Genomic DNA, 19,190 nt, shown 5'->3' on the forward strand with positions numbered 1-19,190 from the left:
AACCTTTGGTTTGTGAATATGGGATATTGTGCTACTGTACCGAAAATTCAAAAGGCCAGGAAATAGCTCGATATTGCTGCCTATATGTGATCCTACTTTATCTTGCAAGCTACACTTAGAGCTCCAGTAAGCAAGATGCATGAGTTCTGCCTGTGATCCGGAATGCTTATTCTTTGGGAAGAGAAGTTCTCATCCAGTCCTGTTTTTTTATGTATGCTATGTTCCTCAAATTGTTTCCAGCTCATGGTGAGCTAATGAATTTGACTTCCAAAAGGTCTTATCATAAACTTTCTTGGTCAGACCAAGCACTGTGGCTTATTTAGTCAATCAGTTATTTAGTCAATCAATCTCATGTTTGGTTTTCTCTTTTCCTATTACTTTCAAATTTTTCTAGCATCACAGTCTTTTCTAGTGAGTCTTCTCATGATATGCCCAAAGTAGGATAGTGTCAGCTTAGTCATTTTAGTTTCTAATGAGAGTTCAAACTTTATCTTGTACAGGGTGCAAAGTATGCATCAAGATGCTCAAGTGTTGTGGCACACTTCCTACTTTTAAAACAACTCGTTGCCCCTCCTGATCCACACACTTTGAGGCCTTATTGTAATCTAGAGGATACAAACTGATTTTCTTCTGAAATCCTTAAATATGCGCTAGTGATCAATGCATATTATCTCTAATGCCTCTTCCTTTTCTACTTCTAGTTTAAAACTCCGGCATTTCTTGCTTTTTATATGGAAAAATTGTAAAATTTTGATAGACCTATAGTTGTTACATTCTTTGGTGCCTCTTTTCTTGGGGATTGGAATGTGCATGTAAAATTTTGAGTCAGTGGGCCATTGTGCTGTTTCCTGTAATGGAAACATATTCTTGTTAGGATTTTGATAAATTCTTCACTATTGTTTGAAATAGCTGTATCGATATCCCAACTACTACTGGCACTTTTTTTCCTAATTGTTTCGAGCTTCCACTTCATTTTCTAAAATTGAAGGTTCTTCCTCAAAATATTTTTCCTTGAAATAATTGGTTATACTGTACTTACATTTTCTTCAGTGCATTACAGTAGGAATCTCATATCTGCAGGTTCAGTATCCATGGTTTCATTTATCCACGTCTGAAAATATTAAAAATTAAAAGAAAAATTCCAGAAATACACATTTCTAACAATGTAGTTATCAGTTCACTATTATCCACAGTTTTTGGCATCTCCAGGAGAATTGGAACTGATACCCTATGGATATGAGGATCCTACTGTACAGTACATCTGTCTTATCTTTGTTTTGTCCTGATCTGATTAACCTGTTGACTTTCAGCATTCCCAATTTTGATTTAAAATTTCCTTTAATGTCTTTAGTCTTATGAAACCAAATGTGTGATCACATAGTGAAATACATTGCAACTTAGACCACTTCTGAAGCAGTCCAGTGCAATCTATATCCCAGTTATCATAGCCTTACTCCAAACCATGCTCAAGCTAGACCTTTTTGGACCAGCTGTAGGGCCTTTACTTTTTGGGACCAGTCCACAGCAGTTTCCCAGCAGATGGAAGGGTTGCTTTAAAGGAGGTCACTCCTATTCAACCAACACTCTCCAGTACGCTCAGGAGTGTGCCTTTGCAGTTATCTAATGGTGCCCACAGTTCGATTATTTGTCCTGTTTTTCATTAGTTACTTCCTGCCCTGGTGGGACGTGTGTTATCTTAGTAATGGACTTTTCCAAGTCAAAGAGATATCTATAAAAGAATACAGTTAACACCAATTTGTTAACTGGTAACCTATGTGATTTTACAGAGCAATGTATATGCTTGCAGGGCAGCTTTCCCTGCATGGGCTTACATGCATCAGAATTCTTTTGTCAATTGGCAGCTGCCCGCAGACTGTGGAATGCCCTCCCGACTGAGATTAGTTTCAGGCATTCTTCTTTCCTGTTGAAGTTTTGTTTAGGTTTATGGATTTCAAATGAAATCACAAGAGCCGTCAAACCAAGAAAACAACACCAAACTGAAGAAGAAAAACATTCACCCACAAATAAAGTATTTCTGCCATACATCAAAGGGGTCACGGACTGCATGGGGAAACTTTTGAAAAAACACAACCTACAAATAGTATTCAAGCCCACCACAAAAATACAACAAATGTTACGGTCAGCAAAGGACAGAAGGGACCCCCTCACCACTGCAGGAGTATACCGGATACCTTGCAGTTGTGGACAGGTATATATCGGGACCACAAAACGCAGCATTCACACCAGAATCAAAGAACATGAGAGGCACTGCAGATTAAAACAACTGGAAAAATCAGCAGTAGCTGAACATGCCCTAAAACAAGCTGGACATGAAATTCTATTTCAAAATACTGAAGTACTGGACAATACCAGCAATCTGTATGTTAGACTGCATAGGGAAGCCATTGAAATCCATAAACCTAAACAAAACTTCAACAGGAAAGAAGAATGACTGAAACTAAACCCGACCTGGCACCCCATTCTGAAAAATACAACCTGCAAAAGGTCAATGAACTCTTAGCCACAAGGGCCAGAGACCATTTCACAACAAAAAAGACCAGCTAACGACACCCATCAACTACAGTGACAGATAATCTCTCCCTCCCCCCCTCAAAACAAAAATATGCTAATCACCCTATCTCCTGAAAAAAGACAAAAACCCATTCCCACAGCTATAAATACTATCCAGCAAACACCAACAGAGCATGGACAGAGTTCCTACTCCAGTTCTCTGAAGATGCCGGCCACAGAGACTGCTGAAACGTCAGGAAGAACAACCTTCAGAACATGGCCAAAGAGCCCTAAAAACCCACAACAACCATTAAATCCTGGCCGTGAAAGCCTTCGCGAATACATTAAAGCCTTCTTTACTCAGTCAGTCTATCTCAGATTAGGCCTTAATCTTTTCTTACTGCCTTCCACTTTTCCTGCATTATTTTTTTCAAGTGAATTTTGTTTTCTCATGGAAGACATAAGTCCTACTTAGGTGTTGGAGAATCCTAAATTGTCAGCATTCCATCACTGCTTTCGAACAAGTCTGATGAGGAGAGGTTGCTGCTCTTATGAAGATTTTCCTTGTGAATAAAAACCCCTGAGAGATTAGGTATCCTACTTGTTTGGAGATGTTCCTGGTGAACCAAAACACACTACTCTTCATTTTGGTGAGTGAATTTACATGAAAGGCAAGGATATGGGTGTTGGGCTAGATCCTAAGCTATCTCAAGGACCACATCTTCCTTTATGAACCTGCTCAAGTGTTAGGATTATCAGGAGAGGCTTTCCTCTCAGTCATCCCACATGAGAGAGCCTTTTCTATTGCTGCACCCACTGGCCCCATCTTTACTGTCCTTCTGCAAGCAGGCAAATACCTTTCTATTCAGGCAAGCTTTCCATGAGTGAATGACTGCCAAGTGGGATTTTTAAAATGGATTGTTGTACCTTACTGCATTGAATGTATTTTGGCGTTGCTTGTGTTTTTTGGTATTGTATTCATTGATCCTTTTAGTATCGTATATCCATTTTTACTAATTTGAATAGTGTTTTTTAATTGCTGTAAGCCACCTTTGGTCCTTTTCAAGGATAAAGGTGGGTAACAAATAAATAAATAGGGCTATAGTTTTGTTGAGCTGTTCTGCACATAGCGCTACATCAGAGGCAGGAACCCAACAGAAGGTTTTGTTCTAAATTATTTGGGTGTTTGAGGCAAGGTAGGCTTTGGCAATAACACCTTGAAATAAGTGAAAAATTATATATCCAAATTGTTTTACTGAAGGGGTTCAGGATGCATTGTGGTACAACACTGCAGAAATAAAACATGAATGCGCCAGTCCATAGAAATTGAGATAGTCATAATTATAAAATTTGGCAGCTTCTTCAGATTTATATATTTTATACTGAGCTTTCTGTGCAAATGTAAAATACCATAAATGAACTTAGATTGCAAATTTTTAACAAATGATTTGTATAAGCTTGAAATTGCTCTTAAAATGCTTTTCATTATGTCATGGAGACTTTCCAGCATATCTCTCCAGAATCTCAGCTTGGGAAAACCTTCACTACAAATTGATTCTGAATAACTGATCATAGATGACAGATGGTAATGGACAACTATTGACATTTAAACTTGCTGACGTGGTTGTCTGTGCCCCTTACAATGCAGATTGATATGTCTGGCACTTGAGGTGCAGAATAAGCTCCCTTGGTTCCAGTAAAATTTGAAAGATACAATGGGAGTACTCACCTATTTCCTTCTTCCTTTCTGTTACTTGCGGAAACAAAACTTTGCTTTAGATTGCTAAAGTAACTTTTGTGGGAATATTTAATATTTTTGGGTTCTGTTATACTATTAAATAACTAATATGTTTCTTAAGTGTCTTCAGTTTGTGTTTTGACTTCCTTAAATCTTTACCAGAGTGGGGAAAGGAAGATGAGTATGTGACAGCTATTACTGCGTGAATCATAGAAGCATGGAATAATTGAGTTGGGAGGGGCCTATAAGATCATCGAGTCCAACCCACTGCTCAATGCATGCATTCAAATCAAAGCAGATCTGACAGATAGTTGTCCAATTTTCTCTTCAATGCCTCCACATTAGAGCACTCACCACCTCCCGAGGTAATTGGTTCTGTTGTTGTACTTCTCTAACAGTTAATAAGTTTTTCCTGATACAGTATTCAGCCTAAATCTGACTCCTGTAGCTTGAGCCCATTATTACATGCCCTGCATTCTGGGATGATCAAAAACAGATCCTGCCCCTCCTCTGTATGATTTCCTCTTAGGTATTTGAAAAGTGCTGTCATATCTCCCCTCAGATTTTTTAAGGATGAACAGTTCTTTCAGTCTTTCCTCATAGGGCTTAGCTTTTAGTCGCCTGATAATGATGTTTAAATGTAAGGACTCATTCTTACTGGTTATTATAATCTTCAGTATCTTCAGTAATCTTCAATATTTGCAACCAGATGAAGATTTCATATTTAGAATAATAACCTGTCAGATTAGTAAAGCCAGCTACATCAGAACCAATTTTAGTTTAATAATTTAATCACTCATAGAGAACTACTTAAATTGTTTTATTTAACTAAAACAATAACATATAGCTTACATATTCTTGTATTTGCTTAAATATCAGTGTTTATTAACTGAAGTGCTTAAAATAGCTTATTTTAAAAATAAATTCAAGCTATGTGCACAAAGATACCTAGATTTGTAAGCTGTTCTGAAGGTTTGACTTTCATTTTTACTTCTTGTCCCTCCCTCCTCACACTTAGAGCCTGGTACAGATGTGTTTCACTCCAAACAATCTTCAAATCTAGCATTTAAGATAATGTGTTCATTTTATGTACATAGGTTTGCAGATCAACAGTGGAATTAAGACGTTTTACTGAACTTTGAGTATTTTAATGCTGTTTTTATCTTTATATTCCGTAAGCTGCCCAGAGTAGATTCCCGATTCTAGATGGGTGGAGTATAAATGGAACAAATAAATAAATAAATTTATATAATTTTTACTGTGAAAAAGTTCATCTTATCTCAGCTTGGATAACTTGGATTAATTGAATTATGGTAGTTTACCAAAAATGTAAATATTGCATGAATATACAGCTTCCTGGTACATAACTAAGCTCTATTTTAATTTCAGTTTTTTAACTCTAGTCATGGTTTCAGAACAAGATGTAATAATGGGATATGATGACTATGGTAGATTGAAATATGGACATTCATTTTTCATGTCATAAAAATGACTCTGAACTGTCACACACTGCATAGTAATTACCAGTTCTCCCCCAAAGTTTGGCATTTTAGTTTCTGTTTCTCAACAGACTAAAGTAATGTATTCAAAGGCATTGATGGAATGAGGCTGTTTTCTAATGTGGCAGTTCTTTTGCATGTAGGGGAGCAGATCTTAGACTGAAGAAATGCCATCTAGGGTTAAAATGAATATGTATCATGCACTATCAGTGCAAGAAGATGACACGCGGACTAGTTGCAAGAATAAAACATAATTAAAATTTCATATTTGGAAAAATGATAATGAATATGTGGATATGTATGAAGATGTTTTTAAAATATTTAATTGTTACAGTTTATAGTTATTAAGGGACGTGGTGGCGCTGCGGGCTAAACCGCCGAAGCCTGTGCTGCAGGGTCAGAGGACCAGGAGTCATAAGATCGAATCCACGCGACGGAGTGAGCTCCTGTCGCTTGTCCCAGCTCCCACCAACCTAGCGGTTCGAAAGCATGCAAATGCAAGTAGATCAATAGGGACCACCTCGGTGGGAAGGTAACAGTGTCCCGTGTCTAAGTCACACTTGCCATGTGACCACGGAAGATTGTCTTCGGACAAAAAACGCTGGCTCTATGGCTTGGAAACGGGGATGAGCACCGCCCCCTAGAGTCGAACACGACTGGACAAAAATTGTCAAGGGGAACCTTTACCTATAGTTATAGTTTTTTCTGATTTCTGTGACCTTTCTAGAGATTTTGAGGTGTAAAGTACCCAAAAGTAGTTTACCATTCCGTTCTTCTGGGAGAGCTTTAAGACCATGTCGCTTGCCCAAAAGCACATAAGCTGGTTCTTCTCCTAGAACACACAGTGGAGAATTGAACTCTAGACTTATTGCTCTGCAGCCAAATGCTCCCACTAACTGGGCTATCTATCCAATCCTGAAGATATTTCTAAATATTGTAGACTGTTCTACTGAGTTGTATATTAACATATCTAAGTGATCAGATGTGCACCGTTGTTCAAGCTCCATAGAAAGTATTGGGAAAACTTTATTTAAATCATGATTTTAACCATGGTTATTCTTGTTGTGTTTTTTAATCATAATTTGAATCATTGGTTTAAATAGACTTGATTAAAATTGATCCGCCCTATATGGTTATAGTTAAAGCTCTGGTATATGACTCTGAATTGTCCCATTGAGTGTAATTCAGTTAATCTGCATCATGATACTAGTTATAAACACAGAATGGTTTCTATGAAAATTTAGACCCCCCCCCCTCCTTTTTTCTAAGTGGAAGAGCCAAATGGAAAATAAGATTGCTCTTTGCTCCAGTAGGCAGTGCAACACAGTTTATGGATGAGGAAGTTTCCTTTTTGTCCAAGAATTGTGCTTCAAAAATAAAATAAAATAAAGTGGAAACTGGAGCTCGCAGTACTTGTTTAATCCAACTGAGAGAGCCATAGTGGTTCAGAATTGGTTTTCATATAAAAAAAATGTGTGTGGTGGGTCTTGCTGAATGGAACAGCTTCTCATTAGTATTCCAGAGGAAACAGCTTGAAATTCTTTTCTTGGATGATGAACGAACAATTCTGAAGGAAATCTACCCTGAGTGCTCACTAGAAGGACACATCCTGAAGCTGAAGCTCCAATACTTTGGCCATCTCATGAGAAGAGAAGACTCCATGAAAAAGACCCTGATGTTGGGAAAGTGTGAAGGCAAGAGAAGAAGGGGACATCAGAGGATGAGATGGTTGGACAGTGTCATCCAAGCGACCAACATGAATTTGACCAAACACCGGGAGGCAGTGGAAGATAGGAGGGCCTAGTGTCCTCTGGTCCATGGGTTCATGAAGAGGCGGACACGACTTAATGACTAAACAACAAAAAGTGATATGTGTTGTTATTCCCTATTTGAATCTAAGAATTAAATGAACTACAAATTACCAATTTGAGTTCTGCTGTGGACTGCTCTTTTAGGTTTCATGCTAAGATGTCTCAGTTGGGGTACTCAAACCATGACTGGTACATGAAAAACCAGACAATCTTATTCCCATTTCTTCAATAAGATATTGATTTAAAATATTCCCTGTACTAGCTTTTCTGTTGTTGGTTTATAAATCCCAAATATTGGTAGGTTAGGTCCCAATTTATATATATAGAAGAGCCCAATTCTTGAAAACAGTTGTACATAACTTTATCTTTATTAACGTGAGCTCTACTGATTTCAGAGAATCTTTTCTGAGCATGATTAAATCTACATCCAGCTTAATAGTTCCGTAATCTTCAGAGATAGTTGACATTTGGAAATTACTGTTTGGCTTTTAAATTTGCTGTCCCTTGTGCAAATAAGTAACATCTAATAACCAGGGAAAAGCTTCTTTTTACAGTCAATTTTTACAGTTTTCTTAAACCATTATGAGCAAACCTCTACTGTTTCTGTTTTTTGTTTTAGTTGCAGATCGCTTAGGCTGTGATCCACGAACACGTTTTCAGGTTCCTCCAAACACCAAACATTGGATTGCTCTAATGCAACGAGGAAATTGCACCTTCAGACAAAAAATATTGCGGGCAGCTTTACAAAATGCTTCAGCTGTTGTGATTTACAACAATGTATCCAGTGAGGATCCTGTCACTATGACTCATCAAGGTAAAAGCTAAGTTGACTCATCCTTCCTTCACATACCTCTTCCTTATGTTCTGTGTAATATATGGATTTTTAAAAGTATTATTTTCTAGAACCACTGACAGTACACAAAGTATGTAAATCAGCAAGCTTGGGCTCAGTAGTCATGTCCAGGTACTTAATGGTAGATAATGAATAGTGCTTCTTCACCATGGGAATGTATTTTTGGTTTGATTGTAAAAGATGCTGAACAGACTCAGTTTCAGTTTGATTTTAATTATGATTTAAATTGCTCCTCAGAAAGGTACTGTTTAATCATGTGATTCCCTAACTCCTGAAAATGCACTCCTGTTTGCTTTCCATAATCTCTATCTCCATATTACTCCATCTCCAATTATCTTCTATTCATTGATGCTTCCAGTTTATGAAAGTGTTTACTTACGAAAAGGAAAGACTTGGCTTTGTTTACACAGAGTTCTGGAGGGACACTAGCTAAGGTTGCCACCCTAAAGGAGTTAGTCACTGAAGAAATAGAAAGCAGTATTGGAGATTTTAGTAGGGCTTCTAAGAATTTCCAACATTATACTGTATCAAATTGAGTGGGGGCAGAGCTCCAGGAATAACTACAGTCAGACTTGGAAAATGTAGCTGATGAGGTCTGTTATTTCTTATGACCAGATTATTTTTGTGAAAAAAGTGTATATCTCTTCAGACACAAACTCAGTTTGAGAACTGCGCATTTTTAAAATGGTATCTATGAGATGAGTACTAGGGGAGATAGAAAGATCGCCTTAAATCTATACAGAAGCCATAAAATTTAGGCATTAATCTGAGAGCTGTTCGACCATATTTACAAATTTCTAAAAAAGGTTATATGAATATCTTTTCTTATAATGTAGAATTAAAATTTAAAGTCCCTTTTCCATAGTAAGCTACACCATATTTAAAGTTAAATTTTCATCACATTGCTTTTTAAATTAAAAAAATCTAAATTCTAATTTGAGTTAAAAATGTTTGATTTTTTTGAAAAAGAATTAAAGAAAATTATTGATTTGTATCCATTCAGAACAGGATTCTTAGACCAGTAGTCTCCATTGGATAACAATTGTGTGTACTGAGTACTGTATCTATTTTGTATATGTGTATGCCCTCTTAGAGAGAAGGTGAAAATATGCTGAGATCTGCATTGGAAAGACTGGAAAAAGGGCAGGCATTTGGAGTAGTATGTAGGTAATTATTTCTTTCAGTATACACTTGCAAAGTAGTATTAAGCATAATCAAAACTTCTGACAGAGTGTGTAGGGATCATCTATAGGTAATGTTTTGGGACAGATTCCTAAGAGCAGAATATTTCAAAATACAAAGCTTGTGATTCTTCTGTTACAGTGTTGGGTTCTGTATTGTGCTATTAGTATCAAACCTCTAAGAGTTGACAGAAGAAAGTTCTGCTTGAAGTTTTCATGGTCATAGGTAATTTGGAAGTCTTCATTTCAGGCACATTAACTGTGGTTGCATATATACAAACCTAATTTTCAGTTACATTTTCAAAAACAGGCTTGGCTTGAGTGAATTTAAAAAGGCTGACTTCAAGCAAGAATATAGTTATTGCCTTTAATCCAGATGGTCGTCAGTAGCCCTGCAGTGACGTATTCAAGGAAGCATATTTGCATATGGGTGAACCTTTAATGGAGGCCACAGACTTGTGGCCAAAGATATCACTTGTGACCAAAGATATGAAATTTATATCATATCTTTGGCCACAGACTTGTCTGTGTTGGTTACTGTCATAACTTTGGTGTCATCTAGCCATGTTTGTCTATTTTTCTTCTTTCCTGTTCTCTTTTCCATTGCCCTTTCCTTGGCTAGTGCTTCTACTTTTTCAGCCCTTATTCTGTATTCCAATTCTCTGTCCCTGGAGTGTCATTTGTCTGTGTTAAGTACTTGAGTACAGTGCGGTCTTGACTTAAGAACGGCTCGAGTTAAGAACATTTTGACTTAAGAACCGCTCTCATAGGAAAATATTGACTTGACTTACATACTTAGATTTGAGTTAAGAACTGAAAAAAACCACGTGGGAGGCAGGGAAAGTGCAAAATGTGAACTTTCAGTTAACTGTTGGCCAGTGAAAAGGTTGCCTGTCTGCTTCCTCACTCCTCCCAGCGTTTAGAGAGTGGATTGGGAGACAGTCTTCAGACTGCCTGGTACTGTACTGCCTGGACTGTATTTTCCCTGCCTTCCCTGAACCTTTCTTGACCTAAGAAAAAAAAAAGAAACAAAATATCCCCCTCTAGTGGTTGAAGGCGGAATAGCAGCTTCCCATTAGTTTCTATGGACGGAAAAGAGCAGATACGGATCAAATGGTTCTTCAACGTGGTTCTCCATGAATCCACACTAGTGGGTTTAGACAGCGCCTGCGCTGGCCTCTCGGAATTTTCTAGAGCTGTAAGAGAAAAGTAACAATGTTTTAGGCTACCCTATACCGCGCATGTCTAGCCCGCCAACGGCTCAGTTCCATTTTTCCGCCAGTGAAGTTGGGACCTCTCGTTAGACCTTCGTTTTCTTAGTTCGCTTTCCTAGCGAACTATTTTTCTGCTTCTATTTACTGGGCTACCCTGACCTACGGAACGTTTTTGACAGACTCTTTTGCCTCTGGTGATTTTTCGGTGAACTCTGACTGTCTCCGGCCCTGATTGATTCAGGCGGCCTCCCGCTGGGGCCTAATAGGCCTTAACGGGCCTCCCGCTGAGGCGCCACGCGCCTTCAGGATCTCTTCAATTATCTCTGATTGAGCTTCCTTCCTCGTTTCTTTCGACGCGGCTCTCCTCTTGGTCGATCGGATCCTCTACTACGGTCAGTTATTCCTCGTTCCTCTTAGTCTATGCCTCCTAAAGAAAAGCCATCTCCCAGGAGAGGACCTTTTCGCCTCTGCACCGCGTGTTCCAGGAAACTTCCCTTCCAGGACGGGCATTCCCTCTGTCTGTACTGCCTGGGGGAATCGCACGCAGTGTCCCACTGCAGGCATTGCAAACAATTTACAAAGGTCACTCTCAAAGCGCGCCAGCAACGCCTGAAGTATTTTTTGTGGAAACAGACTCTGTCCGCTTCCCAACCTTCTCAAATGGAGGCTGTACCCTCTACCTCCTCCGTGCGCTCCGAAGTCAAAGTCGTCTCGGCGCCGGAATCATCTAAGGGAAAGGGACCTAAGCAGTCTTCGAAGGACAAGTCTAAGAAGAGAAAGACCCCATCTGCTCTTACCTCCGCATCGGTCTCCCTGTTTTCATCGGCTGAGTCCTCGGTTCCACCGGTGTCGGAGCATCTGAAAAGGAAAAAGGCATCGACAAAGTCAACGTCGAGGACTAGAGAGCTTACCCTCGTTGTCCCATCTTGCTCGACGTCTCTGCCCTCTCCTATACTTGAGGATTCCTCTCGGGACCGAGAGTCGGCGTCGGACTTGGTTCCCTCGTTGCCTCCTCATCAAGAGCCACCGTCCCTTGTCGAGAAGTCACCGACAACTAGCCACTTGGAGAAGATAGTGGCTGATTTGCCGGGCGTCCCTCGCAGCCCCATCCTACCCGGGCTAGGGACGGGATCCCGGTCTTCCACACCGGGATCCCCAGGCTCCAAGTCTCCCTCCACACCGGTGAGACCTGTTAAGCCTGTCGAGGCCCCCTCTCCTCGGCTTCCAGCATCCGAGTTAGAGGAAGAGCCAGCGCCTAAGAAGCCCCGGCACCACCGCAAACGTAAACGCGGTTCTGGTGCCGATAGGCACAAGAAACGCAGACATCGGGACTACTCCTCCTCCGACTCCGATGATAGCAGGGGTAGGAAAAGGTCCCGTCGTCGGCGTCGTAGGCGAGACTATTCTACTGAGTCCTCCTCCTCGACTTCACGCGACCGACGTCGACACCGGAAGAGGTCTCGATATACTTCTTCCTCCTCGTCTTCTACATCGCCGCCCAGGAAGGGTCGACACCGCAAGCGTCCGATCGTGGACAAACCTGTTCCCTCGGCACCGACTAAGCCGACTGAACCTCCGAGTCGACCCACACCATCTTCTCCTCCGGTGCGCCCGATGCCTGAACCTGTGCCTCAGGCTCCTCGACCTCGTAAAACTTCCAAGTCCAAGGACACCGACTCTCGTCCTAGCATCCTCCAATCTTCCGATGAGGATAGCCAAGACCCTCACACCTCTTCTGAGCAAGAAGATGGCAACACTTCTGAGGCTTCTCTGGACTTGCCACCTCCAGGAGAACCTCTGGGTTCAGACGCAGCGGATATCCATCCCTCCTCCCCGTCTGAGGATTTCTCCTCTTACCCTCAGATGGTTTCAAGGATGGCTGCAGCACTTAAGTTGGAGATAGAGAAATCTCCTTCGCGTGCAGACGACCTGATTTTTGGAGACATCCATCTAGCCAGGTCTCGTCCCGTCAGTCTCTCCTACGTGCCTGAGCTTATGGACCTTCTCAAGGAATATTGGGAACATCCTGCTGATCCTCCTAATATGTCCAGGCGTACTGAGAACATGTACCGAGTGCATGGGGACAACACTTCGTTCCTGCTGAAGCATCCAGCTCCCAATTCCTTGGTGGTGGAGTCTAGTGTTTCCAGGCTGCCAGCTAAAGGTCATCCAACTCCAACCACTAAGGAGGGCAAAGACTTGGAAGTCTTGGGTAGACGGCTCTATTCCATGACTACCTTTGCACTCAGAGCTCTCAATTACTTAGTTGCTATGGGTGCATACCAGAAACAACTATGGGAGAGAGTCTTGCCAGCTCTACAAGTAGCCCCAGAAGACATCAGGCAGACTTGTCTCAACGCCCATGCGGAGGCCTTGACTGTTTCCAAACACCAACGCTTAGCCTCTCGCCACGTAGCTGATGCCAATGCGAGGAACTTGGCATCCATCATTACTTTGAGGAGGCACGCCTGGCTCCGCTCCGCTAACATCGTGGAGGACATCAAAGCTAGGATCAAGAACCTACCCTTTGATGCGACGGGGCTATTCAATGGCTCCACTGATGAGAACCTTGAAAGCTTACATAAGAGCAGGAAGACAGCAAAATCCTATGCAGTGCAACAGCAGTCTAGGACCACCAAATTTCAGTGGAGGCCTAGATCCCAGCAACAGACCTACCAACAACAGACCTACCAACAATCTGGTCCTTCAACTTACCGCTCGTTCCGCTCTCAAGCAGCTCCACGTTCTTCTCAGGCTTCTTCATCGGCTTCCAGCTTCAAGCCTCAGGCCTACAAGCGTCAGTCCTTCAAACCTGGGGGGAAACGGTCAAAACAATATCTTTGACTTTCATCATCCCATCCGGTCCATCAGGTCACGCACAAGACTTTCTCCTTACCTTCTGAACTGGAACATGATTACCCAAGACACCTGGGTCTTGAACATTATAAGCTCCGGCTACCGCCTGGAGTTTATAGAGTTACCTCCTCTAGGCTGGATCAAGCCTACCTCGTTCGATCCCATCCTAGAGGACGAGATTCTCACCCTTCTGGAGAAACAGGCCATCCAGGTAGTTCCTCAGCGAGACATCCTGAACGGGTTTTACTCCCGGTACTTCACTGTTCCGAAGAAGGACGGCGGTCTGCGTCCCATACTAGATCTGAGGGACCTCAATTCTTACCTCAGACCTCGTCGCTTCAGGATGGTCACTTTAGAGGGGATCCTTCACCTGTTGAAGAAAGGAGACTGGTTTGTGGTGGTGGACCTCAAGGATGCCTATTTTCACGTGACGATACACCGGAAACACAGAAAGTATCTCCGTCTCATGTTCAAAGACACAGTATACCAGTTTGTGGCTCTTCCTTTCGGTCTATCCTCGGCACCGAGGACCTTTACCAAATGTATGGCCCCGGTGGCAGCTTACCTGAGGTTGCAAGGCATCCAAATTTATCCGTACATCGACGATTGGCTCATCGTCTCCAGCTCCAAAGCCAGGGCATACCGGGACACCCGTTATGTCCTCAACACTCTTCAAGCCCTGGGACTATCCATCAATTACGAGAAGTCTCATCTAGAGCCCTCCCAAACGATGGATTACATAGGAGCACGTCTCGATGCAGTACAAGCTCGCATGTTCCTTCCTCTAGAACGCGTCCACAAGATCAGGAAGGCAGTTCACAAATTCAAGCCACGACGCACAGTATCTGCCAGGCTAGCTCAACATCTACTTGGCCTCATGGCATCGACAACAGCCACCTTGTCTCATGCGCGGTTGAAGATGCGCTCCCTGCAAATTTGGCTCCTCACCCTGTTCGATCCAGAGAGAGACAGCCAAAGAAAGCGTCTCAGGGTCACACCAGAACTAGCAAGTCAACTACAGTGGTGGACATTCCTCCCCCATCTTTTGGTCGGCAGGCCTTTCAGGCCCATTCAACTTACCAGACAAGTCACAACAGATGCGAGCCCATTGGGCTGGGGAGCCCACTGCGAGGGTCATCAGATCAATGCCCTCTGGTCTCCAGAAGAATCGACGCTGCACATCAACCATTTGGAGATGTTGGCGGTCATAAAAGCCCTCAGGGCTTTTCTCCCCCTGGTGAGGGGCAGAGCCATACAACTAGTCATGGACAACACCACCACGATGTTCTACGTGAACAAGCAGGGAGGCACAAGATCAAAGTCCCTTCTGTTCCTCACCGTTCAACTTTGGGAGTGGTGCTACCAGCAGCACATCTTTCCGGTAGCCATCCACATTGCAACAACAGACAATCAGCTGGCGGACGACTTGAGTCGCCGCTCTTCTCAGACCCACGAGTGGGAATTAGATCAGCAGGTGTTCCTCAAACTTTGTCGGATGTGGGGTCAACCTCTAGTAGACGTGTTTGCGACCTACAGCAACAAGAAGTGTCTGCATTACGCTTCCCGGGCCGGGAGAGGAAAGGACTCCCTCGGGGATGCTTTTATGATCCCCTGGGATGTGGGACTAGTCTACCTGTTCCCTCCACTACCTCTTCTCCAGAGAACTATCATCAGAGCCTTGCGAATGAAGGCAGAGGCCATCCTGATCGCTCCTTGGTGGCCACGTCGACTGTGGTTCTCCACACTATTTCAGAGTGCCGTGGACAACATGACATTACCATTGCATCCACATCTTCTCACTCTGGACGAAGGGAAGATTCTGCATCCCGACCTGGAAACCCTCCACTTGACAGCGTGGAGGATTTCCCATCACTAGTGGAAGTCATTGATAAAGCTCGTAAACCAGCAACAAAGTTGCTTTATCAATATAAATGGAGAAATTTTCTGAAGTTTGCTAAGGAACGCAACCTACAGTCGTCCCCAGTGTCTTTGTCTACTCTCCTACTTTACCTCAGACATCTTTTTGATTTTGGTTTGTCCAAGTCTACTCTGAAGGTTTACACGGCAGCTATTGTGGCTTTTCCACCTCAGGGTTCTGAGTCATCCCGCTGGTTTTCGCACCCAACACTTAAAGCCTTCCTCAAGGGTTTAAGCAACATGAGATCACCGTTGAAGAAGCCAGTGCCACAATGGTCTTTACAGACTGTCTTACACAGCCTCACCAGACCTCCCTTTGAGCCTATGACCTCCTGTGACCTTAAGTTCCTGTCGTTCAAAACCTTGTTCCTAGTAGCCATCACTTCGGCTAGGAGGGCTAGTGAACCCCCAGCTTTGCGTGCGGATTCTCCCTATCTTCAATTCTACAAGGATAAAGTTGTTTTGCATCCTGATGTTTCCTTTCTCCCTAAGGTGGTTTCTGAGTTCCACGTTAACCAGCCTTTGGTTTTACCAACGTTGTTTCCTGAAGCAGTGACAGATGTTGAGCGCATGCTTCATTCTTTGGACGTTCGAAGGGCACTTGCCTATTATGTTTCAAGGACTAAAGATTTTAGGAAGTCTCCTAGGCTGTTTCTTTGCTTCTATGGTCAGCAAAAGGGTTCTGCTGCTTCGTCGTCCTCTCTTTCTAGATGGTTGGTCTCCGCTATTTCTTTGGCCTATGAGCTACAACACAGACCTATTCCTGAGGGCCTTAAAGCCCATTCAACTAGGGCTGTGGCCACTTCTACAGCTTTACTACGAGGAGTCGATATTCAAGAAATTTGCAGATCGGCTACCTGGTCTAATGTGTCCACGTTTGTCACGCATTATAAGTTGGACCTTCGGGCCAAGAATGAGACCAAGTTTGGAAGGGCTGTCCTTACGTCATTGCTACAATGACGGCCCACCATCCAGTAAGTTTGCTTGCTAGTCACCCACTAGTGTGGATTCATAGAGAACCACGTTGAAGAAGGACAGGTTACTTACCTGTAAACATGGTTCTTCAAGTGGATTCTCCATGAATACACACGTCCCGCCCAGCCTCCCCACATGTCCGTCATTGGAATCGAGTCCCAACTCTTCTTTGTGGCGGGCATATGGAACTGAGCCGTTGGCGGGCTAGACATGCACGGTATAGGGTAGCCTAAAACATTGTTACTTTTCTCTTACAGCTCTAGAAAATTCCGAGAGGCCAGCGCAGGCGCTGTCTAAACCCACTAGTGTGTATTCATGGAGAATCCACTTGAAGAACCATGTTTACAGGTAAGTAACCTGTCCTTTTCAATGCATTCCTATGGGAAATGCAGATTTGACCTGAGAACTTTTTGACTTGAGAACCGCCTTCCAATACGGATTAAGTTCTCAAGTCAAGACCCCACTGTACTGCTTGCTCATACCAGTGGTTTATCTAGTTGTGCATCTTATTTTCCATAGCGGCTAGGAAGCCTATAAGCTGCACATTCCTAGCACTTGCTATGGCTTACTGTCTCTGAAGTCTAAAAGATGTACATAGTGATTCAAATTGATACTATTGGACCTGCTACTAAGAACCTGCCTGCTTCTTTCCCTGACCTTTTTTGAGCAGCTTGGTTAATGGACACTAGCATTACTCAAAGTCTGTTCAGACAGATGTTTACTATCACCTGTAAGTCTAGGAAATGAACAACATTTAACACAGTTATAGGTGACCAAGAGAAGGTGAGAGCAATTGCCTTCATACTCCCTTTCCTAGAGTTTTCTGTCTGCACAGCCAGTGTGAGAAACAGGATTCAGGACTAGGTGGATATGTGTGTCAAATCCAACAAGGCGTATCTTAAGCTTGCAACTGGGTTATAGAAAACAAGGTTCTTGATTATCCCTGTTTATCCTTCTTTCCTGTTTATTATGTGCAAGAGAATCACCTATAATTTGCTATCCAAAAACTCAGTGGAATTGCTCATTCAGCAATATATGCTCTGCTCTATCAAACTGCTAGCTAGCTGGATGGACCTATCGTTTTGATGTAGTATCAGTTTCATATGTTCATATGGTAGTGTTTGATTTTACAAATAAGATAATGTGAAGAGATATATTTGTTCCTGAGTTTTCCTTCTAAATTAATGTTTCCTGTGTGAATTGCCAGATTTTTGCTTAAAAAACACATTTGTGATACCCTCTTGCTCAGAAACATTATATTAGAACTTCCCTTTTTCTCAAATTGTACCTTCCAGTGAGGGAAGTAACAGCTTTAAGGGGAGGATTTGGATTAGACAGGAAAAGAGGGTGCTAACACTTTCATGCTGAAGTTAATTATGGTTACATACTTTTTATGTGTGTAGCCTAATTTAGTTTCCATTCATACTATAAAGCAACTGAGAGCCAGAAACCCTTCTTGCTCTGCTGCAGATTGCACACAAATCGTACAGTAAACCATGATCAACTTCCTTCCTACCACTAAAATAAAATACTTCTCAGATTTTTTTCCTGGCTTCCTAAAATGTCAGGCTGCTAAATAAATTGTATAGAATTTTAAATAACATAATAAATTAACAATTAAATTTGGCAAGCTTTTTATTATCAGTGAATTTGTTTAGATAAGCAGTTAGAATAATGCCTTTTAATAAATGTATAAGCAATTTTGAGTGTTAATTAATTTGCTTTTTCTCTCTCTCCTGCTTATTCTTTTGGTAGGTACTGGAGACATTGTCACTGTCATGATCAGAGAACAGAGGGTTAAAGAGATCCTTAATTCTTTGGAAAAAAACATGTCTGTCCTAATTGCAATAGCAGTTGGAACTCGCAATCAAAACAAAAACTTTAGTCGTAGCTCCCTTGTCTTTGTGTCTATATCATTTATAGTTTTGATGATAATTTCTTCAGCCTGGCTAATATTTTACTTCATCCAGAAGATCAGATATACAAGTGCACGTGACCGAAACCAGGTAACTGACCTGATTTTTTATATTTATTGTCTTATTTTGTAGTATTTACAGATTTTTATTTGTATGGTTATTTTTAACTTTTCTCAGATGGCTGAACATAGCTCTTATGATAGAAGGGTAGGATATAAATCTCAATTGTAGACTAATAATCTTACTCTCTTGCTGAAATGGTCAACATTTATGTAAATCCCAATGATTTAGTAAATCTTTTCCAGCTGGGATGAGCAATTTGATTTAGGCTGGTACTATATGTGTGTTGTCATAATGGTATCAAAAGGGAACCGTAGCTGCAGCCATTTCAACATTTAAGACAAAAATAATCGTTTTGGACTGGTAAGAAGTATATTTTCCTTAAAAATCCTAGAATTTACATGTTTGTTTTATTTTCAACTTTCCATTATCTATAACCAGTATAATCTTTGAAAAAACAGATTCTTCCTGGGTGTAATCATTTAGTTGTATTATAGGATGATGCAACAGTGATTGAATCAGAGTGTTAGTGCCCTTATTTTTGGTAATTCATTTTTGGTAATGTTACTGAAGGCAGTTTTCAGAACTTTTTTCTTCACTTATGGTATGTCAACATCTTTTCCCTCTTTCAAAACAAATTCCAGAAATAATTAAAACAG

At 41.7% G+C, this 19,190-nt stretch overlaps 1 protein-coding gene across 2 annotated transcripts in view; it reads left to right on the forward strand.

Moving 5' to 3' along the window:
- Window positions 1-19,190, forward strand: part of RNF130 (ring finger protein 130) — a 90,233-nt gene that overhangs the window by 14,248 nt on the left and 56,795 nt on the right. For both annotated transcript variants that reach the window (XM_020782755.3, XM_020782754.3), the window contains exons 2-3: window positions 8,179-8,373; window positions 18,311-18,561. In XM_020782755.3, coding sequence (XP_020638414.3) covers window positions 8,179-8,373; window positions 18,311-18,561 — 446 coding nt within the window. The remainder of the gene's footprint in view (window positions 1-8,178; window positions 8,374-18,310; window positions 18,562-19,190) is intronic.

Source organism: Pogona vitticeps, chromosome 2 (genome assembly GCF_051106095.1).
Source record: "Pogona vitticeps strain Pit_001003342236 chromosome 2, PviZW2.1, whole genome shotgun sequence".
Lineage (NCBI taxonomy): Eukaryota > Metazoa > Chordata > Lepidosauria > Squamata > Agamidae > Pogona > Pogona vitticeps.